The sequence below is a fragment of the Myotis myotis genome, unplaced genomic scaffold (genome assembly GCF_014108235.1).
Source record: "Myotis myotis isolate mMyoMyo1 unplaced genomic scaffold, mMyoMyo1.p scaffold_m19_p_3, whole genome shotgun sequence".
Taxonomy (NCBI): domain Eukaryota; kingdom Metazoa; phylum Chordata; class Mammalia; order Chiroptera; family Vespertilionidae; genus Myotis; species Myotis myotis.
In genome coordinates this window covers 11,467,571-11,492,243 of record NW_023416335.1, presented here as the reverse complement: position 1 = coordinate 11,492,243, position 24,673 = coordinate 11,467,571, and the positions used below count along the sequence as shown (strand labels likewise).

The following is a 24,673-nucleotide window of genomic DNA, read 5'->3' as shown; positions in this document are numbered from 1 at the left end:
TGTGCACTCAGGGTGGGGGGTGGGTCCCTCAGCCTGGAGCCCTTGGGGGATGTCTGACTCATGGCTTAAGCCAGCTCCCTGTGGGGGGTGGGAGTAGCCACAGTCAGCCATCCTTAGTGCTGCCACCAGGGGGCAGCTCCTGCATTGAGCATCTGCCCCCTGGTGGTCAGTACACGTCACAGGGACTGGTCATTCCGCTGTTTGGTCAATTTGCATATTACCCTTTTATTATATAGGATAACTATGCTATTAACCGTGTCATTTCTCATGTTAACACATGAGCTTGTAAAACCTTCTGATAAAAATTGTACATGACTGAAACTTACCATTTACAGCCAAGTTATTGCTCATCTAACATCGTGACAGCTGGATAAGATTCTTTTTTTAAAAATATGCAGGAATTAAAGCTTTTGCAAACTTGGCACCAAAGAAGTTTTCTCAACCTTCTCATTATTCAGAAAGGAATTCAATTAAAATCAACTAAATAGATTTCAAAGAAGACAAAAAAAATGACAAAAATTGCAATCTCATGGTGAAGATATAATTGGAACCATTGATGGAAATTGTTTCCATATTACTGACATTTGTAATCTAGAAGGCTTAAACTTCAGTATATTTAATTCAATGTATAAATCATAAAATTCCATTTGACAACTTAGATGTTAAAATGGTTCAAAAACAAACATATAGTAAGTATGAAGGTTGTTAATATGCTTATCCAGTGACTTTTAAATATTCCTTATTTGGGGGCAATATTCTTAATCTCTTAAATATTCATTAAACTGATTTTAATGGATAAAAGTAATAAAAATCATTTTGCAGCAATTACATAAATGTGAGGGAAATATAATCCTATGTAATAGAGTTAATATACAAATTGACCCTCACACAGTAACACCGTCACAAGATGGATGTGAGCACAGTGGGGGGTGGGGGCGGCAGCCGCTCCACAGGGCTTCTTCCAGGGTTCCTGCAGCCCTGTGGGGGGGCGGGGGTCCCGGGGGCCACTTCACTCGGCTTCTGTCAGGGTTTCCTCAGCCCTGCATGTGCGCCGCAGGGGTGGGGCCTGGAAGCCTCTCCGCATGGCCCGGAGTGGGGCATCGGGGTAGCACTCCAGGACTTGGGGCCGTCCCGTGGTGTGCCGGCCATGCAGGGTGGGACTCTGGGACTTGGGGTGGTCCCAAGGTGCAGGAGGTGGGAGTGGGGAGGGCTCCCGGGTCTTGCACGATTTCATGCAACGGGTCACTAGTACGTTATAAAACGCAAGTGACTCCAGCATCTTCAGCATGCGTACAGGCTCTCACACCCCACTGTTTGATTTTACAGTCCTCGATAGATGATTCTCTCCCAAAGCAAAATACTTCATTCAGCCATATTGGACCCGTACCTACAGAAATCAGATACAATTGCATTATTAGGAAGTATAGTTTAGTTTTTATATTTGAGTGGAACAAAGCCATTTATTTACTCACTAACTTAACAGAACGTGTTGATCATTGTCTATATACAAGTTCTGTGCTCTTTATTAGGATTCAAAAATCAATCCCCAGCCCCAGAAAACTTTATATTTTGTCGATGTGTAAAATACTGAAATCCAAAGTGTAAGAGCTGTAACAAAGGTGCACAGTTCTACAAAATTACAGATTAAAGAATGGTTGGTTTCCTCTAAGCATTTAGAAAATTATTTTTATTTTTAAAAATAAGGAAAGAAATAAGATTCAGTAGTAATGATATAGGCAATGACCTGATGATTCAAGTGTATGGATATGGGGTAGACCTGGATCATAAGGTATCCTGGAGTTCTTAGCCTCTAGTATTTTAATTTACATGGGCCCGGTTTCCCAAATATATTATCTATTTTTAATTAACCTAAAACCACTACTACCAGTGAAGGTCTTACAAACTGTCCTGTAAGAAGACCATCGATTATTTTTTTTAATTGATTAAGGTATTATATTTGTGTCCTTGTTCCTCCCTTGTCCCTCCAAACCCCCACTCATGCCCTCACTCCCCTGGTGTCTGTGTCCATTGGTTAGGCTTATATGCATGCATACAAGCCCTTTGGTTGATCTCTCCCCCTTACCCCACCCTCCCCTACCTTCCCTCTGAGGTTTGATGGTCTGATCCATGCTTCTCTGTCTCTGGATCTGTTTTTGTTCATCAGTTCATTTTGTTCATTATAATCCACAAATGAGTGAGATCATGTGATATTTATCCTTCTCTGACTAACTTATTTTGCTTAGCATAATGCTCTCCAGGTCCATCCATGCTGTTTCAAATGGTAGGAGTTCCTTCCTTTTTACAGCAGCATAGTATTCCATTGTATAGATGTACCACAGTTTTTTAATCCACTCATCTGCTGATGGGCACTTAGCTATTGTAAATTGTGCTGCTATGATCATAGGGGTGTGTAGGGAGCGACTATAGAGTTAAGCCTCAGACTGACCTGTTGGCAAAGCCACAAACAAGTCCCAGCTTAGAGGACACAGCCATATTAGCATAATTAGGCTTGACCTTATGAGGCTCCCAGATCCTATCTGGGTAGCTAATGGCTGTGGGAGGTGCTGCAAGTGCTGCCAAAACAAGTAAAACTCATAAGAACATTTTAACTATGGTGACCACTACCTTGTTTACCTCTGGCTATAAAATAAAGGCTCAGCTTCCCATCTTTCTCTGTGGCCTTAGCCAGGCACAGGAGATCCACCTAGACCCAGCTTATTCTCTTTGTCTTTTCTTTAATCCTTTGATGCTCCTCCTCAGGCCCACTGAACCCTTGGCTGTGCTGGCCTGCCACAGGGGTGAATATATCCTTTCTGATTGGTGTTTCTAGTTTCTTGGGATATATTCGTAGAAGTGGGATCACTGGGTCAAATGGGACTTCCACTTTTAGTTTTTTGAGGAAGCTCCATACTGTCCTCCACAGTGGCTGCACCAGGCTGCATTCTTTGCAAGGGCAGGCAAATACTGTAACAAGAAAATGGCAAAGCTCACACCCTTTTCTGATTCTTCCTCAAACACATTAGAAGGAAAAACAATGGCTGTCAGCAGTAGGCTGCCTTGAAGATATTCATCTAAATAAACAAACTAAACTGCCACTTTTAAGATAAGGATGTTATTTTAATCATGAATAAGAAAACAACTGCTTTTTTGGAAGGAATTCATTGCAAGAAAAGATAACTTTAAAAAAGGTTTGGAAATGTCTTTAGAATATTTTCTAAAAATTTTCCTAAGTGTTTCATTTATTAAAGTTCTCCTTTCTTTTACGCTTATGACAGCTAGAAATAGAACCTTTGAAAACTTCTAAATGAATGATTTCATTGGGTTTTGTTAAACATACTAGTACAATATGGCAAACCCCCTAATGAATTTTCAAGAACATTTCATGCCACCAGGAAATTGTTGATTTAGCATCTAAATTTCAGCAAACACCTTTGCAAAGTGGTGGAGGGCTTTTTCATTTGGATCAATATGTTAAAAGGTCCTCTTTCTGTCACAAGAGCTATATGAAACATATTTTGAAATACGAGATCTTTGGGTCACTGTAAAACAGAGTTAAATAAAACCTTGTTTTTCAGAGGCATATGTAAAGCACATACAATGACATCGCTCTTCCTGATTTTTCAAATATTCTGTTAGCTTCATAAGTTAACAATACGTGCATGATTATTTATGTATAAATATATAGTCATATATATGTATAATATAAGAATAAATTAGCAGATGTTGGGAATTTTGTAATCACAATGTAGATAAAATTTGACCCAATCTTAAAAAGTGGATAGAGGTTTCCATGCATAAAATAGAAGTCATTCCATATAGTGGGGGCAGCATGAACATGTTGGAGGTATTAGGGTAGTGAGTAGTCTCCTGGCATCCAAACACAAAGCATATTAATGAGCAAGAAGGAAGACTGATAGGAAGCTTGGACCACACTCTAAAATACTTTGAATTTTATATTGTGAGTCACAACAAGAAATGACATAATCAGAAGTACATTTTAGAATCGTGTCTAGTAGAAATGTGAAAGTTAAACTGAAGAGTCTGTAAGTTAATAGGATGTTGATGTAGACATTTTCTGTGATGACTGATGTTTTTATTTACTTTTTGAATTAGACAAGAAATTTTGATTTCCACATGGAAAATAAATTAGTGCAATCACTTAATTTTTGTATAATTTGTGCCTTCGCTAGAAAGATCCAAATATAAGACAAATTTATATTTTGGTTTACATCACCAAGGTAACTAGGAACATTGTATTTTTCATTTAATATAACAGAAATTAAATCATTAGGATTCAAACAATCTATTGGAAAAGCTAAAGCTATCCTGGACTGATCAATTGTAAGATGAGGAACTGGAGAGCTCACATGAGCTTGAAATGTTCATACCGGGATTGTCTGTTCTTAGAAACCACAGTAGCGGAATCCATGAATGTTAGAATACCATTCTGGAGTCATAATAATGAATATCTCAGCCCACTCTTTGAAGAATTTACAATGTAGGCAGAAACACTTAAAGTACTTTTGATCTGTTATCTCACTGAATCCTCAAATAACCTTAAATGTTAAGTGCTTCTATATGCCATTTTACTGTAAAGTAAAAATCGGAGACAATAAGTAACGTTGCTCAAGGTCACATAGCTAATGCATGGTGGCGCATTCCCTTGCATCCGCCTAGAGCCAGGCTTTAATCAGTGATTCACTGCAGTGCTCTGCATTATTCAGTTGGGTTGTTCAGCAGATGTTTTGGGCGTCTACATGAGTGAACAAAATCAAAATCCATTTTCTCTTGCACTGACTTCCCAGGAAGGACCTCTGCTTTAGGCAAATGGAACAACTGAGCTCACATACGTAATCAGCGGCAGGGCTGGCACCTGCATCTGGAAGTCCTAACTCTGACCCCACTATTGTGCAAAGCAGATTGTGCTACTGGTAACTTTGGTCTTTCCTATGTAGGAATGACTCAGACACAGTGAACATACTAAGTCTTTTCACATATGATTTTAAAATTTACTCTTCTAATAATCTTGTAGAATAATGGCAATTATCTCCATTTCATGCGTAGATAAACTGAGACTCAGAAAGCATGTATGGCTTTCTCAAAGAGAACAGAGCCAGCAACAGAACATAAGGCCCTTTACAGCTTGGAGATATTTATTGACTACATAGGAGCCCAAATAGAGTTATAAAAGTAATGTTCAAAGATTTGTCATTTTATTTTTATGTTAATATAGTCAGGACTATTGAGCCTAAGGGAAAAATTTACTTAATACACATTTCCCATATCCTTCCAAATTGGTTTCTGCATTAAAAATTAATGCTAAGGTGGCAAAAAATTAATACAATTTTATCTTCATGTGAACCTCAAAGATAAAAAAGAAAATTTGTTTTTATTTCTTCAGGTAATAACTGTTACTCGAGGATTTTGTTGCTGATGCTGTCATTTTTATTTTTTTGCCTCCAAACTATCCTTTCTACTTAGTGGAAACTTATGCAAAATTGATGAGTATGTTTTAGATGTTTTCATTCTCTGATCCTATCTATCATCTATCTATCTGTCTGCCTGTCATCTACCTAATCATCTACACAGCTTCAATTCCTTTAACATTTTAGGGCTGTGTCGGGACTAACCGACTTGGTGTTCCCAAAGCAGACATGATCAAGGCACTGTCCATGGCTTCTGGGGTTCATGAGCTTAGTTTGTGATGCTTGAGAGTATGTTTGACAGATTATACCATTTTCCCTTCATCTCTTCTTTTAAAAGAAATCAGACAGTGTTGTTCTTTGAGGGACTCTGAGTTTCTTTAATCTAATTACCACTAACCCACGACTTTTATGGGGAAAAAGGGAATCAGATTTTATACATTAGCCAGATACATAGCAAAGTGATGAGATTTTTCAACTAGCTGCTGAATAGATCTCTGTGGAAGTAAAAATCACAGTTAGCAATCTCTGCATGAAGGTGAATTAAATCCAGTTACGGCTGAGTGACATGAATTTGTATCCCTTTTAAGCCTTTGGAAGTGCTTTGTCAACAGCCTCTCAAGAAAATCATTGTGTTTTCAGATCAAAGTTGAAATGGAATGGGAATCAGAATAGAGAATGGTGAAACAGACTAAAGTTCTGGATTCTAGCTTTGTGGTCCTAAAGAAGCCACTCCTTTTCCCTACTTTATTATACATGCAAAATAAAGGGATATGGCTAAAGTACCTCTAAAATTTCATTTACCTCTCAAAATCTAGGATTCTAAGATTTTGAAGAAGCAAGCTCTTCTGACACGAAGTTCTTAAGCATAAAGAACTTAGAACATTCTGTCTAGTACAGAGACAGATTATGACAATAATCTAGACCCCCCAAAAAACCCATCATAATAGCAGTATAAACTTGGGCAAATTTGTGACAGCTGACAGTTTTATTTACTTTCTCTGTGAAAAATTGGGACTATAATATCTATTCTTCACAGGTACAATGTGCACTAAATGAGATCATATAATCAGCACTTGCTAAACAATATTATTCCTACTTCACCCTGTCTTTGTTAACCATAGTAACAAAATAGATGTGCTAAGAACTCTATAGGCTCCATATCAGGTTCCATAAGATCCAACATGTAAACGTCTTTTACATGCAAGGTACAGTAGGCAAGAATTTGAGCTCCTATCCATTGAGATATTTTATTTATCTTTGAGATTATTTTTACTCCTATTTATTGAAGCTTAATTCAGAGGTATAGTTATATCTTTGATCGCCTTCAGTTTATTCTTGTATTTGTTTTAAATTCCACTTAGAAATTTGATTATGAAATGGGGAAGGGGTAATGAATAGAAGATGACATTTATCTTAGAATTGTCTTTTGTTTCTGCTCTCAAGTTTGGGGCTTCGGCACAAACTTCTGTAAAACCGGAAGAGAAGAGGAGATAGCTGGCTGCTCCAGGCCCAGTTTATGCTTCCCGCATTAGCACACGGGCTCAGACAGGCTGGAACAAATTTCCAGAGTACAGCCATTGACAAAGCTCATCCAGGCTGCTGCAGGGAGGCCACTGGGACAAGGGATTGGAGAGCCTGCACAGGGAGTGAGTGACTCACTCCCCCTTCCCTGACCCCATGCAGTGACAGGCAAAATGCTTCTCAGTGCTTCCTTAAGTTAACCTTTTGGTCCACTGGGGCGGGGGCGGGGGGGGGGGGGGGGGGGAGGGAGGGCGGGGGTGTGGAGAGAGAACATTCCACTTTAGCAAAAGACACATTCAAATGGAGGAACCTATTTAAAGGAGAATGCTTTAAGCTTTATTCCTATAAGTCATTTTCCTTGCAGCTGCAAAACTAATTCTTCTTAACGCTAACAAGGATTCTCTCTGGTAAGCCATGTTTGCCATTTCAAAACTGAGAGAGAGAGAGAGAGAGAGAGAGAGAGAGAGAGAGAGAGAGAGAGAGAGAGAGAGAGAGAGAAGGGAGAAACTGCATGGAGAAAATTGTATTCTTTCTTTAATGGGGAATTATACAAAGAAGACAAATGCAAGTGTTTTTCCTTCCTGTTTGAATGTTGGTAGTAATGTACTGGTATATATACATAAAGTATTAATCTAATTTTTCTTACTTTACTAAAAAATGACAAATAATTAAAATTCTAATGCATCCTTTTCTCTCCCCAACCCTTCCACTCATATTTCTGCTTTTGTCTCTATGCTGCATTCAAAATTGCTTTTTCTCCCCCTCCGCCCCCCAGTTAAACTGTAAATTTAAGGTGGAGTGGAAAAGTAAGGGGGAGTGTAAGCAGCTTTACATAAAAAGGTTGTTTGCTGTGTCTAATCCCAAATCAGCTTACAAAGTAAGCCTGTTTCTTAAAATAAAACATACAACGAAGCAGATCGTGAAATTTATTTCTCAGACTCTTGTTCTTCAGAACAAATAACCTGAGTTTTATTACCTCTCCCAGCTCATCTTGCTTTGCGATTTTAAATTTCTCATAATCCATCACTCCTCACTTGTTTGGTGCTGGATTCCACTCAGTGAGCAGAGACTAGAGCTGGGTCTCCTTGGGTGGAGCGGGGAGATGATCTGGGTTCCTATCTAGTACATGCAGTCACGCTCTCTGCTCAATAAGAAGTCACATTCAACTCTGAGCTTTGGAGCATCACTCTGCCACTGTACCATACAACACAGGTCTGGCCCTTCTAACTTCCAGAGGATGGAAACTAACCTATAATTATACAGCTGATGGTGCTCTCTGCCTCTGTTGCGCAATGCCACCAGGCAGGCTTTGTACTGGACACTTTTTGTTGTTGTTAATCCTCACCTGAGGGTATTTTTCCATTGATTTTTAGAGAGAGTGGTAGGGAGGGGGAGAGACAGAGAGAAACATCGACTGGTTGCTTCCTGCACCCCGACCAGGGTGAGGGATTAAGTCTGCAACCGAGGTGTATGCCCCTGACTGGAACTGAACCCCGGACCCTTCAGTCCGCAGGGTCATGCTCTATCCACCGAGCAAAACCGGTTAGGGCTTGGCACTTTTTATATGCCAGCTCTTTTAAGATTCAAAATAAACCTGGCTTGGTATTATTATTATTATTATTATTCCCATTTTATTGAAATAAGAGATTGAAATCTGAGACATAAGTATCAGCACTAAAGTTTCAACTCATATCTCCTTCGTTATCAAATGCCTGTTCTTTCTGATTCACTTCATCAGGTGCTTGAAAATGTAAACAGGAAACAAAATTCTGGCATACTTTGCTGTTTTATCAATAACACTCTAGTATAACATATAGCACCACCGACTACCCTAAATGCACAGCCTCAGTAAAAATGAACATTCATCTTAGAGAAGTGGCCAGCTATCTGAAGGAAATTGCCTCCATGTAGCCAAAAATAATAATAATAATAATAATTTCACATGAGACTAAACTCTATTGTTTCATTACTTATTTAAATAGAAAACATTTTCTTGCCAGTATTCTATACTATATATGTGTATATATATATATATATTTTTTTTTTGCCAGTGCATTAGACCAGAACTCCCTCGAGATATAAGCAGGAATGAATAAAAGCTGTGGGGCAAAGAATATTCTACTTGTGAGACTAGGCCTTAAGATGAATGCAATGTTCAAACAGTGGTGATTTTACCATCTGGGATAGAAGAAATTAATAAATTGTACCACCAGGCTTGTTCCTTAGAGATACAAAGCTAAATGCAGAGTTGTCAACTCTTTGGATAACGTAAAGTGTAAGTCATCTTGATAAGAGCTATTTTAGAGTATTTTTCTCTTTTTGGATTGAGCTATTCAGCCAGTACATATTGATTGAATTATCTAGACAATTGGCAAACTATATTTCATTTTTTCAACAAAGACACATCCTAAGAATTCAGATCTTTATCACATACTGGTATTTCCAAAACTGCAGAGTTTTTAGCTATCACTTACGAGGTGAGTAATCAGCATAGATGACAGCTGTATGCCTTCTATTAGAAATGAGCTGTCCACTTTATAGATTCTAAGTCACCTTATTAATTCGCTTGTCCTACTTTGTCAATCACTCTGTTTTCCTCTATGTTAGTACTCTGCAACTAACCAATTAAATCTAAATAAAATTTACATATTAAAGGTTGAGAGCATATGTCATTTTAAATTAAATGTCCCTTTCTCTTCATTTCTACTTTCTAGGAAAGGCCATTTTAAAAAATCCTACACACAATTTTTCTTCCTATGCTGTAAGTTTCTATCTCTACTTGCTTCTACATATTAGAGAATGCCTATGCTTCATTTAAAAAAAAAAAACATTTTAAATATCTGTAACAATAATGATAATTTTTTTTTAAAAAAGTACCTTGTCTGCCCAGCCTGTGTGGTTCAGTGGTTGAGCATTGACCTATGAACCAGCAGGTCAGGGTTAGATTCCTGGTCAGGGCACATGCAATAAGGCACATGCCCGGGCTGCATCCACAGGAGGGGGCATGCAGGAGGCAGCCTATCGATGATTTTCTCTCATCATTGATGTGTCTCTCTCGCCCTGTCCCTTCCTCTATGAAATCAATAAAATATATTTTTTAAAAAATTACCTTGTCCAAAACGAGCTCCCTTGTGCACATTAAGAACACCTCGGTATCCCAAACTCCTGCAGATGACCAGTCCACCGCGTAGTTCCCAGTGGTCATCACAAACTGTGCCCCACTGGTCATCATGGAAAATCTCCACTCTGCCTTCATGAAGGCCACTACCGCCGACCAGTCGTACTGTCCGAGGTGGGGCTGTAACAAAAGTCAGCAGGGGTTAGTTATATATTAACACCATTTCATAATGCTTTAAAAATCTGCCCTGACCAGTTTGGCTCAGTGGATAGAGCGTCGGCCTATAGACTGAAGGGTCCCAGGTTCGATTCCAGTCAAGGGCATGTACCTTGGTTGCGGGCACATCCCCACTGGGGGGTGTGCAGGAGGCAACTGATGGATGTTTCTCTCTCATCGATGTTTCTAACTCTCTATCCCTCTTCCTTCCTCTCTGTAAAAAATCAATAAAATATATTTTAAAAAATCATTTTAGCACTTTTTAAAAATAAGCTCAACTATTGGAATACATTTTAAACTTTCTAGTATCATGCACTTAAGAGTTTAGTTTACAAGCATGGCATTAGTCAAAGGTGAAGATTAAAATCTATTCTGTTTTAACATTTATGTAAGTTGTGTATATGAGAACACTTCAAAGATTATATCTCAATGATTTTAAAACTCAACAGCTACGAGTTTTTTAATGTTATATAGATTTTTCATACTATTTAGAAAATTTTATAACAAAACGATTTATTATTTTCTTGACACACTAACACACAAATTGGAAAACACAATCCAGTGACTTTCAATGATATAGGAGGTGGAGAAGATATTTTATAATATCAGAAACACAAAAATAGATGACCAAACATCCTATCTCCTAGTAGGAGGTACAAGATAACTTGGATATTTCTTATTATAAGGCTACTGGATTTTGTCCCAACATGTTTTTCTTTCTTTGAATGAGATACAAAGCAGACAATTTTTGAAAGGAGACAATAAGCTTTCGGATCTCTTAAGGGTATTAATTCCATCATGAGGACCCTATCCTCATAATAGCATCTAAACCTAATTATCTCCTAAAAACTCCACCTCTAAATATCATCACAATGGTGTTTTTTGGCTTCAACATAGGGAGAGGAGGATGAATGAACATAATTCAGTTCATAGCAGTATGCATTAGATTCACAGATGGCTGTCCCCACAAGACTCAGTAGGTCTTGAGTGGGACAAGTTCCCACATGATGCTGAAGCTGTTATTTCTGGGACCATACTTTGAGAACCACTAACCTACAAGATCACATTACATATTTAAATGAGGAGACATGTTAATCAGACACACCTGCTGATGCTTTTATAGAATCCTTTAGAATGTATATTTATTCCAAATTAGAGCCCCGGTGCACAAAAATTTGTGCACTGGGGTGGGGGGGGGGAGGTCCCTCAGCCCAGCCTATGCCCTCTTGCAGTGTGGGTCCCCTCAGAGGATGTCCACCTGCTGGCTTAGGCCCGCTCCCTGGGGGATCGAGCCCAAGCTGGCAGTCAGACATCCCTCTGGCAGCCCAGCAGCCCTTGGGAGATGTCCACTTGCCAGCGGGGAGCAGGCCTAAGCTGCAGTCAAACATCCTTAGCGCTGCTGAGGAGGCAGGAGAGGCTCCCACCACCATCGCTGTACTGGCAGCCATCAGCCTGGCTTGTGGCTGAGCAGAACTCCCCCTGTGGGAGTGAACTGACTACCAGGGGGCAGCTCCTGCATTGAGCATCTGCCCCCTGGTGTTCAGTGTGTGTCATAGTGACCAGTCATTCCCAGTCTTTCTGCTGTTAGGGTCACTTTGCATATTACCCTTTTATTATATAGGATAGAGGCCTGGTGCATGGGTGGGGGCCAGCTGGTTTGCCATGAAGGGTGTCCCGGATCAGGGTGGGGGTCCTGCTGTGGTGCCTGGCCAGCCTGGGTGAGGGACTGATGGGTGTTTGCAGCTGGTCACACCCCCTTTAGGGTGGGGGTCCCCACCTGGGTGCCTGGCCAGTCTGGGTGAGGGGCTGAGGGCCGTTTTCAGGCTGGCCAAGCCCCCCCGTGGGCCCCCCCCCCCCCCCCCCAGCGATGGAAGCTCCCAGCCTCTCCTTTTTTTCTTCTTCTGGGATTTATTTACCTTCTATAATTGAAACTTTGTAGCCTTGAGAGGAGCGGCAGGAGGGAAGCTTGGCTTCCTCCATCGCCAGGGGCAACCCACTACTGCTTGCTCCAGCTCCGTGGCCACAGCAGGCTGAAAGCAGGTATCTGGGGTTTATTTACCTTCTATAATTGAAACTTTGTTGCTTTGAGTGGAGCTATGAGCCAACGTGGCAGTTGGGAAGCTTGGCTTCCTCCATCATTGGGACAACCAAGCCGCCTGCTTGCCCCAGCTCTGTGGCTGTCGGCCGCCATCTTGGTTGGGTTAATTTGCATATAGTTGTTCTGATTGGCTGGTGGGCGTGGCTTAAGGCATAGCAAAGGTATGGTCAATTTGCATGTTTGTCTTTTATTAGTGTAGATAGAATGGCTGCATATTACTTCCAAATTCCCTATGCTTGTGTGATTTTGAAGGGGCGTAAGTCCTCTAATGAATATTTTTGGGCTAAATATGTTTGGGATGCCTATCTGTCAACTAAATATTTTTCAATTATAAATCAATTACAGAAGTGTTACCATATTTTGCCAATCCTTGATCATCTATGCACTAATACAGAGAAAAGTGGCAGGCCAACAGGCTCTTTCAACTACTCTGCTTTGCTGATGGAGAAAAGTCCATTTTGTCATTCTGAACATCCACAATCAGCATTTTCTTTGTCAGACTGCAGGTCAGAATTTCCTTAGAATTTAGCCAGCTCATTATATGGATGTAAATAATGGCTATGGTTTCTTTGCTATCAAGCTAACATATTTAGTCAGACAGATTTTCTCCACTGGGGAATATTTACCTTGCATCTAAAGATTTCAGAAAAGAGTAATGTTTGTTTTTTGTTTTTTTTCAATGTAGATTTTCTCCAGATTCAAATCAGGTAAACACAGATAAATACTGACCATGTGTCCCTTTAATGACTCTTTGTATTTAGTCATACTTGGTAATTGGCTAAAAACAGAAACACAAACCAAAGTGGAAATGATAATGTATGTAGGAACCACAGGATTTCCTATGATCCCAGGGATAAGAATATATATATGTAGGCATCTAGAACAGCTGCACTAACTCGACTCTGCTCAATAATCTCTCTCCAAGTTTTATACAAAAGCCTCTCTGTAAATTGCTTCATTCTTTTCTTTTGTTGCAATACAGATATCTCTGTTCCCCAGTCCACATATTAAAACGTGTGTTAATAATGCCCAGGTTTCTATTTTACAGTCTCCTTCTCAGTGACAGTTCTAAATGTCCAGGGAAGTCCTCCTCTGATTTAGTTTGAGTTATATTGCCCATCTATAGTCTTAATAGCTTGGGCCAAAGACAGTGTCACTTGTATTTACATGGTATTTCTGGAGTGAGGGTCAGAGGCATTTCCTAGTTGAAGGGGAGTTTTGAGCAAAGACAGTAAGTTCATTCCATAAAAGTCATTTTAATAATCTTTGTGTATTTATGCAATATTAATTATACTGCCTATTTAGCCCTGTGTTCTTTTTCATATCTGTGACTGTAGAGTGTAACTGAAATTAAAATCCAGGAGGCAGGTTACTAGACACTTGTTCTGCCTCTGACATTGTTTGTTTATGGGCCTTATTGGAACATTTAACCTAAGACCAAATTTTTCAGCTGCTTAAAAGGGAAAATGATATTTGCTCTTAGTTAAATGTGTCTTCACATAATTTTTCTGTACCAGGCATTTTAATGGGTTCCTGGAAAAATTTGAATAATATACAAATCCTGCCTTCAAGATTCATGTATTTTTGAGATCATTATGAAAGTTGGAAGAAATAGTGCATTCTTTAAAATGGTATACAAGTGCAAAGTTTTTATTTTTACAAGATTTGAAAATTTTGAGGTTATCATTTTCTGGTGAAAGCATTGGAATAAATATGTTGTATGTGATATTAATCACCTTATTCATTAATTTTTTTTTTTACTAATTCCCTGTTTAATGAGTATGCTCCTCAAAGAGGAGTTCTTAATCAACTAGGATAAGCTTCTGTAAAGAGACAAAACCTACCCCATGGTTTCAGATGTAAGTTTATTTGATCTTTGTTACTTACAAACATGATTATCTATTATTTTGAAGAAAGTCTTCTCTACAGTGAAGAATAAATTATGGCCCATGGGCCAATTTCAGCCTGTTGTCTGCTATACTAATAAAGTTTTATTGGAATGCACCATACCCATTTATATGTTGTTTAGGACTCCTTTCAGGCTAAAACAGCACAGTTGAATAGCTGTGACAGAGACCTTCTGGCTTATTTGCTATCTGGCCCTTTTTGGCCCTTTATAAAAAAGTTTGGCAACCCCTCTTATAGTTAAAAACACAATAGACAAAGATTTCAGTAGGGATACTCCTGCCAAGTGATCCCTGAAATAATAAAGGTTATGATTCATCTCTGCTTTCCTCTCTAATAGAACCCTTTGATAACCTTTCAGCCCCTCACTTCTGCTTTTTTATTTTATAATATAACTAGAGGCTTGTTGCACAAAATTTGTACAGGGGTATGGTCCCTAGGCCTGGCTGGCGATCAGGGTTGATCAAGGCCTTCTGGTTGCCAACTGGGGCCTCCCTTCATTCCGAGCCACCCCCTGGTGGTCAGCACATGTCATAGCAAGTGATCGGTCTCCTGGTCAAACTCCTGTGGGGACAGTTTGTGTATTAGGCATATATATACATACATATATATATATATATATATATATATATATATATATATATATGTGTGTGTGTGTGTGTGTGTGTGTGTGTGTGTGTGTGTGTGTGTGTGTGTGTATATATGTATATATATTTTTTCAATTTGCCCAAATAAGCCTTATTCTCCTTAATTTCTGGAGCTTTTGTCCCTTTCTGTTATGTTCCCTCAATCCCCCCTCACCACCTCCCTGTACCTTCCCCTCCCCCCCACACACAAACCTCCCATTTCTACACTCTCAATTCTCCCCTCAACCCCCCAGTTTGGACAAGATTCCAACTTCTAACTCCCACAGCACAGCTGACCTATCAAAACACTGTAAACTAGTTTATTTTATACTAGACAGAAATCCTTGCCATTATCTTTTTAGCACCTGACAAAGTCTAGATTTTCACTTAGTAGTTAGTTGATAAAGAGTTATGATATGAATGGATGAATGAATGAATGAATGGTGAGCTCTTCTTGATATGCAAACTGCATTAACTGAATGAATTAAATTGGTAAATGCTTAAAATATCAAACAATAGAAGCAATAAAATTTAGTATTTTACAAGTCTCTAGAGGGAATATAGTCTCTATATGTAGAAGCAATAAGGGAAATTGTGAAGGAAAAGATTGATTTAACTGAATTAATCATGAGGTTTTTTTATGGAGAAAAACGACATGGCTGTCTACTGGAAGTCCCCAAGGCAGGAGGGTCTGGTGGGAAGGTCTGATCAAAAGCCTTACGTATTCCAAAACCTGATTTTGTAGGGTTAGAGGATTTATCTCTCAGTGGCAGACTAATGTTAAACAGAATCTTGGGACTAAATGTCAATTCAATTTATAAAGAGAAATGTAATTGCCTCAAAAACTGAAATATTTGTATCTGCTTGACAAGGCCATTTTCTCCCCATGGGCAATCTTTATAGGAAGTCAAACTACAATAAGTGAATTCTTCGTTTAATTAATTTATTAATTTACAATGAGACATAGCAGTGAGATTTTGCCTCTGGGACTGGACAGCAAGCGCTTTGGTTAACACATTTTCCTTTATATATGTTAATACATTCAATCAAGTGAGGTGATTTGACATTTATCTCTGCTCTGATTCATTGCAATTTAACTTGTTAAAGGCAATCTTACTATTCCTACTTCCTAGATCTGGAGGGAAGAATGTAGTATGATAATTTCTAAAGTCTGTATATAAAATAAAAACAATATATTAAAAAACAATATATACAATATTTATTTAAATAGTACATTCATATTTCTATGACCATATGATACCAAATAAAAATATGTAATAGAGCAGATATTTTATAAAATGGTTTATAACTTAATCTGAGGAAATTACACCAAATATAATAAAAGTTAACAAGTTCAGGGGTTATTTTTATTTTATTATTGCAGATTTATTTTTAAAGGGGAAGTAAAACAGAAATATATTAAATATCTCAAAATAGGGAGACAGTTATACAGTAGATGGATAGTTTGGAAACATTAAGCACAACTCTCAAAAAGATCATGTAGAATGGGGGAAAAGATGATGATATAATATTAAATGACTATATTAATATTTAAAATTTATTTCAATTATGCAAAATATTTATATATAAAAAGACTGGAAGAAAGTATCTAAGCATATTAACAGTAATTCTGGGACAGAAATTGAATATGTAATCTTTGTCTAATTGTATATAATTATATTATTTTAAACACTAAGATTAGCCGAAACCGGTTTGGCTCGGTGGATAGAGCGTCAGCCTGAGGACTGAAGGGTCCCAGGTTCGATTCCGGTCAAGGGCATGTACCTGGGTTGTGGGCACATCCCCAGTGGGAGGTGTGCAGGAGGCAGCTGATCAATGTTTCTCTCTCATCGATGTTTCTAACTCTCTATCTCTCTCCCTTCCTCTCAGTAAAAAATCAATAAAATATATTTAAAAAAAAACACCAAAAAACTAAGATTAATTTGATAACATAAGTAGTGACTGGATATTCATTAATGCTTACTATTATAACAGGTCTATGACTCAAAGCTGAAATTCATAAAATTGAGGGGAAAGAACAATGCCAGAATGACAGATAATTCTATTTATGTAAGATAATGCACAACACAAAACCATCTATTGTTTATGCATACATACATATGTAGTAAATGTATGAAAACCTGAATGGAAAGAAACATATGAACTCCAAGATAACATTTTATCTTGGAAAAGCAAGGGAGGCAGGCATAACTAGAGCTTCAACTATGTGAGTTAAAATTATGTATCTTAAAAAAAAAATACCTACAGTTTGTGTGGTAAAATTTCAGTATCTCTAAAACCCAGGTAAATGACTATTTATTAGCTATTTGTTATGAATGTTCCTCCTTCTTTCCTTTATGTGTGAAATATATTTTATTTAAAGAAGACAACACATTCACAGAGATGTTGATAGAGTCATACATGAACCCTAAATAAATTATAAAGGTAGGGCTCTCCTTATAAGTTAGGAAAAGGTTATTAGGGATCTGCTAACCTCTATTAGACAGATAACATTCTAATTTGAAAAGAGAAGTTGGTAAGAATGTGAATTCTGGGGCTTTTTGCATGTGTCTATCACTGCTGCTTGGGTGAAGAACTGAGGTTAAAAATGACTTGAGGAGTGGAATTCATTTTCAATAATGATATTGTTAACCTTGTGGTCCTTTTTATATCATTTATTTAAATTGGGATTTAGAGTTAAATATATTACAATGGTAATTTTTATATTTGAGCTCCAAAAGCAACAGGCATTTAAAACAATGGTTGCAGGTTGACCTGGACGTCCTTGCAATATGGCAAGAAATAGAGAGTTAGAAACATCGATGAGAGAGAAACATCAATCAGCTGCCTCCTGCACATCTCCCACTGGGGATATGCCCGCAACCCAGGTACATGCCCCTGACCGGAATCGAACCTGGGACCCCTCAGTCCGCAGGCCGACGCTCTATCCACTGAGCCAAACCAGTTTCGGCTGATTTTTCTTTTTAAGATCATTATCTGAATGAGCGACTTAGCTATGAAAGCCACAACCCAGATATCAGAGGTTTGGAGAAACAAGTTACATTTCTCTGGAAAAGGAAAGTAACAGATTTTGAATCTGACTCTGGATGTTAAGAGAGACAAACATTCTGGAAATCCTAGGACAGAATAAAACGGAGGAACTAGGGCTGTGGTAACAAATGCTCACAGTTGTGCGGCTTAAAACAACAGAAATGCATTCTCTCACAGTGCTGGAGGCCAGAGTCTGAAATCATATCCTTCCTTGCCGTTTCCCAGCTCCTAGTGGCTTCTCGGTTTGCAATTGCAACTCTCCAATCTCGGCCTCTGTCTTCACAGGATCATCACTGTGTCTCTGTGTGTCCTTCTTTTATAAAGATGTCAGTCATTAGATTTAGGGCTCACCTGAATCCAAGTGACTTCATATTAACTTAACTGTATCTGCAAAACCCTCTTTCCAAAGAAGGTCACATTCTGAGGTTTTAGGTGCCCATGAGTTTTTAGAAGCACGAATACACCCACTGTCACATAGGTGGCAGGGATTTGAATGAGGATATATGGAGGAATATAAGTTTTCTATGTTTTCATCAAACTATTTTAGACAGGAAATCACTCAAATTGCTTTAGAGCATGAGGCTGGTGCTCAAACACTTTCATTTCAATATTAAAGCACAAACTGACCCCTAAGAGTTGAGACTGCAGAATAGCTGGGTAGTACATATTTTGGTTACACTGCAAATTAGTTAGCAAAGTCAGCCATGATTATACTGAACACCCATAGTTCAACTGCTGAATAACTAAACGAAAGTTTGAGAATTTGTGGCTTCAAATTAAACTGTACTAAACTCATGACACTGAGTAAATCGAACTTAATCATGAATAAGAGTGTATTACTTCAATGTATGACAGTTCAAACATAGCAGAGGGCTATTATTTTCAATATTAATTTGTCAGTTTTTGAATTGAATCATCAGATAGGACTTCAAAATATTACTAAAAAAAGTGGTAAATATTTAAGATGAAAGAAGAACTTGGTGTTTAAGAAGACCTCTCTAGTTGGACAGATTCTCATAGGAATGTGATGTTTAAGAATAAGCTTATGTGTGGAAAACAAACAAAACTGAAAGATCGAGGGAGACCAGAAAAGCAGAGCATGGTCATTGGTGTAAGTTCTCCTCGGAGTGTCATGAGCTATAAGCTGCTCCTACCACTGGATTTTCAAAATGCCAATGAAATCAAAAGGTCTGCATTTCAAAAAGCGCATTGCTTTCTTCAAGGGACAGTGTTCATTTACTGGAATATTTGCCATAATTTTAAATCAATCTTATTATTTGTAATATGTCATTTCTAAGTGAGTCTTAGTTTCTGGAGTTACGGAGGAAAATATTGAAAACTTTATAAAGGGGAATTTTATTTACTCATTTGTAGGGTATTTAAATTTTTGCTCTCCACTTAAAACCCTAGGTCATAAAAATAATCAAGCCATCCATCAATATGTGAAACAATGCTAATTTAGAAAACCCACATCATAAAAAAGCATAAATTACATCATTATTCTTTCTGATTTCTGAAACCGTCGGCCTCAGCTAGACCTCATGGAAGAATTCATGTTCCTCTTTATAAGCTGTTGAGATGTAAGTGACCTAACTCTTTGTGGTTTCATTTGCTCATTTATAAAAACAAACATAACGCCTACTTCCTAAGATTGAGGTTTCAAATATGACGATATGTATAAAACTGTATTTTAAACTGTAAAGTACTATGTAAATGGTAGTGATAGAATTATTCATTACGTTTAATTCTGAAAGTGATTGTAGGAACCTGTGAAAGCATAGACTGTAGGGGATTTGAGCTGTGGATCTTGTGGAGAAAAATGTCCCAATTTGGCCCACTAACATTAAATCTGTCCGGTTCTTGGCAGGACTGACTACTCAGTACAGATTTTCTGACTTTTTATGAAGAGAAAATAATTTTCCAAAGGAACTCAGTGTTTGTACGTTGAATTGGACTGGAAAGTAAATGAAAAGACAGTACCTACTCTCCTCGGCACTGTGCGCTATGTTTTGTTTATGCTCGTAACTGTCCAGAGTTCTGCGAGCTGTTACCAGGTTGACTTATTGGAATTGTGAGAAGACAATAGTGTGCGTGGTCTTTATTACCTCTGCATTGGACAGGAGAGGCCATAACTTGTGTCTAGCAGCTGTGCCCAGAGGTATTTAAGGACAGATCACTTGATGCCTCAAAAACCCAACAGAAATTCAGCAAAGAATGCTCCAGCAAACATCGCTTCCATTTGCTTAGCTTAAATCTTGACTGTTTTTTTTTTTTTTTTAGATACTCTTAGAAACTCAAAAGAAAACATGGATGACATATCTTGTTTTGGGTAATAACAGAAGGAAAAATAAAACCTGTAAAATATGGAATTTCTCAACCTGTGGGTTCTTAGTGAGGTTGAGCTACTACTTTATTTCAAAAGGGAGGGTCTCAGGGTTTATTCTTCAGAGAAGGGGCAGGCTCCTTATCAGAAAATGGCATGCTTCTCTAGACTAGAATCAGGAGACCGGGGCCCAAGTCCCAGCTGAGCGACAAACTTCCCGTATGACTCTGGCCATACTATTTTGCCTTTTTTTTTCACTTTTATTTCTTTCATTCTTATGATACCTCCTATAATTCCCTCTCAGGACTTTTGTGAGAATTGCTTTAGTTCACAAATGTACTTTGAAGAGGCTTGAGAGGGAAAGTTAGGCTATGGTGAAATACGATACTGAACCAAGAGATATAATTTAAAATCAGATTAACCAAGATTCAAACTGCAGACCCGCCACATATATAGTATTAGGTGTGTGATTTTGCACAGGTTGCTCAACTGACTAAATCCGCATGGGTAAAACTAAGTGATAGTTTTCTGTGAAGTTTAAGTGAAGGAGGTATACAAAGTATCTGGCACACAGGGGTTACCCTCTGTGTTATAAGCGTTATTGTTATTAATAATATAAATTAGATTTCTGGCCTAATGATTGGGATGGGTGATAGCAGCACAAAAGAATCAGACATTAAAAACAGTTTCTTAATGACTTTGCCCTTCGGAATCCTAAGGAGAGATTTTGGAAATTAAGTATATCTGACCACAACCTAAATCTCTAAAATCAGAATTTCTGAATGTTACTGGTAATTCCAGCCATCTGCATATGACAAAAGCTGTAGAGGTCATTTAGATGATCTCCATAGCCTGCGAATAGCTGCTAGAACAATACTAGAACATAGAATGGTTACTTAGTTCTAAGTCTTTCACATTATGGAAAAATTCACCTAGTATATTGCTGTCCAATAGCAATTAGCAGGAGTATTACTAAATATTATTGGACAACACAACGAGGTTAATCCATGTTTTCAGGGTCCTTTTGCCTGCACCCTGAGATTCAGAAGAGGTGTTCCTGTCTATCCTATCACTTGGCATTTACCTCATCTGATAGGACAATGAGTGTGCCCTTCTTTAGACACTAAAATTGTTAGTCAAGGAAAAACTCAGGATCCAAGCAGAAAGAAGAAGAATTCTTTGGAAGGAAAAGAGGTGGCATTATTTCCCAGACAAGGGTAGGTGTGTAAAGAAGCATAGCAAGAAGCATAGCAATTTTTATTTTAAAAATAAAATGTTTAAATTATGCAAAACATCATTAAAAATGCCGGTGTTTTTCCTTTTGCTACAGATTCACATGAGGATTCCTTTAAATCAGCGGTTCTCAACCTGTGGGTCGCCAACCTGTGGGTCGCGACCCCTTTGGGGGTTGAATGACCCTTTCACAGGGGTCGCCTAAGACCATCGGAAAACACATATATAATTACATATTGTTTTTGTGATTAATCACTATGCTTTAATTATGTTCAATTTGTAACAATGAAAATACATCCTGCATATCAGATATTTACATTACGATTTGTAACAGTAGCAAAATTACAGTTATGAAGTAGCAACGAAAATAATTTTATGGTTGGGGGTCACCACAACATGAGGAACTGTATTAAAGGGTCGTGGCATTAGGAAGGTTGAGAACCACTGATCTAAATAGTTCCCTGGAATGAGCATCTGAAAGGTCGCTGGGATGCTCCTACTTTACTTTGCAAGGGATGAAGCCGGAAGTTAAGAATTTTGGGGAACCAGGAATGGGGATAACTGTAGCACCCCAGGAAAGGGTCAGGAGTCCACAGGTGGGTGGTGTTTATTGGACACTTCATGTGCAAAGAAGTAACCGTGTTGTTCTAGGGAATTTGTTCTTAAGATTCATGTTGCAGGGCAGTGCATTTCCAGAGGCCAGGGTGAGGGGGCGAGTGATAGGCTGTGAACCTCTATGCAGGTTGTGCTTTACTTGGAATGAACTGAATGACCCTGTGCTAGTCTGAGACATGTTTATGCAGAATCGGAAGCAGGACCCCGTTCTCTGAAGGGCAGGAGACCCGCTGGTCCTCTGAGGTTGTGGAGGAATGGGAAGTAGCATATTGGATCTCTCTACTCCAACTGCATCCCGGCACATAACTGGATGAATTTCAGATTTTGCTGGTGTAAAAGACCTGGCTGGAGCTGGAATGAATTTCCCCCTTCTAAGTGGCTCTGTTGAGAGCCGCTGTGAGATTCAGCCGGGCTAAGGACTAAACAGGACAAGTGCTAACTGCTGGATCTGTTACTGATTGAAATCTCTATTTCCCCTTACAAAACGGATTAGTTACACACACCATCCGGAAACGCGTCTATTGTGCTAATGGAACACTTATGTGTTTAGCAACAATCTGTGGAATCACATAAAGCTTTAAACATTCCATCACTGTGGAGAATGGGCAGCACCTGTCTGAGTGACCTGGCGCCATTGCTATTCAGGTACACTCTGCTGTGCTAAGTCATAACTGTGGCTACTGAGAAAAGTGAGGAGATGGAAAGGAGACTCAATAAAACAGGGACATCAAAGCAGCCAAATTATATTGGAAAATGTTAAAATTGAGCCAGTAACTGAAATATAGAATAGTAACAGGTGGCTCCTTCCCCAGCACATAAGTAACTCTCACTGCTGACAATGGAAGCTCTGTGCGCATCCCAGGAGACTGTATTTCTCGGTAATATTCTTGGGGGAGAAACTGCAGACAATGGGTGGAGGAGTAGATGAAGATGGAAACATACACAAATAAAGATTCACTGAGGGTGCTTGTTGGAAGTGGACCTAATGGAAGTCATGCTGTATGAATTTTTATCCCCTTCAGGTCTTCAAATTATTAAGCCCATTCTGGAAAACTACACTCATGACAAACCTGTCTCTCTTCCTCCTTCCTCTCTCCATACCCTCCATAATACATGTGTGGTATTGACATTAAAAGATACATAAAACCAGTGTGGGAGTGTTGAATGGAGTCGTAGTGACAAACAGGGACTTTGGAGATTGATAGACTTGGCTTTGAGTTTCTGCCCTTCCACTTATTAGCAGTGGAAGCTTCAGCTGCTAATCTATAAAATGGGAATAATAATAGTACTTACCTCAAACACCCTTCTGAGGGTTAAGTGAGATAATGTACCAAAAGCTCCTGGTGCACAGCAAATGTTCTCTAAATGCTCATTATTATAATTATTTAGTGATTGGAGAAGAAGGTTTACTTTGGTCACTTGAATACTTTGAGAAAGACCAGAATTCATTTATGTTTGAATTGAGTCCTCAGTAGACATCAAGTGAAAGACAAGTTGATGATTCATATCATTGTATGAGTTTCAAAATAAGATAATCCAAAATCACATCCCAGTTATAGTCTCATGGGCATGAGTGAAGCACAGCAAAACATACTATCAACCCACATCTTAGTAATAGGTATGTTTAGGACAGAGCCTCACACAGTGTTTAATTTTATGGCAGGAATTCTTCTGCTTGCCTGAAACACATAGCCTTCCAAGTCAGGGTGAGAACATAGCAGACAAACCATGTGACTAGCATTAGAGCTTGGTTCAGATTTGCTTTCTTTTCATTAGACATTGTTAAAGTTGGTATAATTTGTGCATTTGAACTGGGCATTTAGCATCTATTTTTGTCTGAAAAAGAGAAGCCCTTCTCCCTTAATTTGGAAGATTCAGGTGAGTATTACACACACTAAGAATCTATTTGTAGTTGGAGGTGTCAGATAACTTATGAATGGAACCCCCTGGGATTGTCTCCCGGGATCTCTGGGATCTGAGCCATTCTGTGGCCAATATGGACCAAGGCCTGCTGGCTAGTAAATAGGCTGCCTGGGCTCTACCTGCTCCCCAGTGCAGAGCAGGGGAGGAGGTCCTGTCCAATTAAAGCATGGACAAAGAGATCCAACTAGTTTCAGATGTTTGTACTAACTGGCTAGTAGTAATATTTAGGACTATCCTGACAATTGGCGAATTTCTCCCCTCGTCTTCCTTCTCCCACTCCTACCCTCTGAGACTTTGGTGTCATGTAGGCCCAGACTCAGAGCACCACTGACAACCCTGATTTATTTCAACACTTCAGCAGCTTCCTCATCAGCAGTGTCTTGAGCTCATGCTTTGTCTTTCAGAGCCTGGACTATTGTTTTATGAGCCTGACATTTTTTTTCTGACCTCTACTGACAGCCTCTGGCCCCCTGCATGCACTCAGGTTAGTTGCTGTTTTTATTTATAATTTATGGTCTTCTGCTTGGCTCAAACTCCTTGATTTGTGATCTGGTCACACCTGCATTGCTCTATCTAATGTGAAATCTTATCTTATTTTTTAGCATCTCTCTTTCTGTC

At 38.8% G+C, this 24,673-nt stretch overlaps 1 protein-coding gene across 1 annotated transcript in view; it reads right to left on the bottom strand.

The window, feature by feature from the left end:
• Positions 1-534: 534 nt before the first annotated feature.
• Positions 535-24,673, bottom strand: part of MSR1 (macrophage scavenger receptor 1) — a 67,279-nt gene continuing 43,140 nt past the window's right edge. The window contains exons 9-10 of the mRNA XM_036300124.1: positions 10,057-10,245; positions 535-1,387 (exon numbers count right to left, since the gene is read on the bottom strand). Coding sequence (XP_036156017.1) covers positions 1,254-1,387; positions 10,057-10,245 — 323 coding nt within the window. The 3' untranslated portion in view covers positions 535-1,253. The remainder of the gene's footprint in view (positions 1,388-10,056; positions 10,246-24,673) is intronic.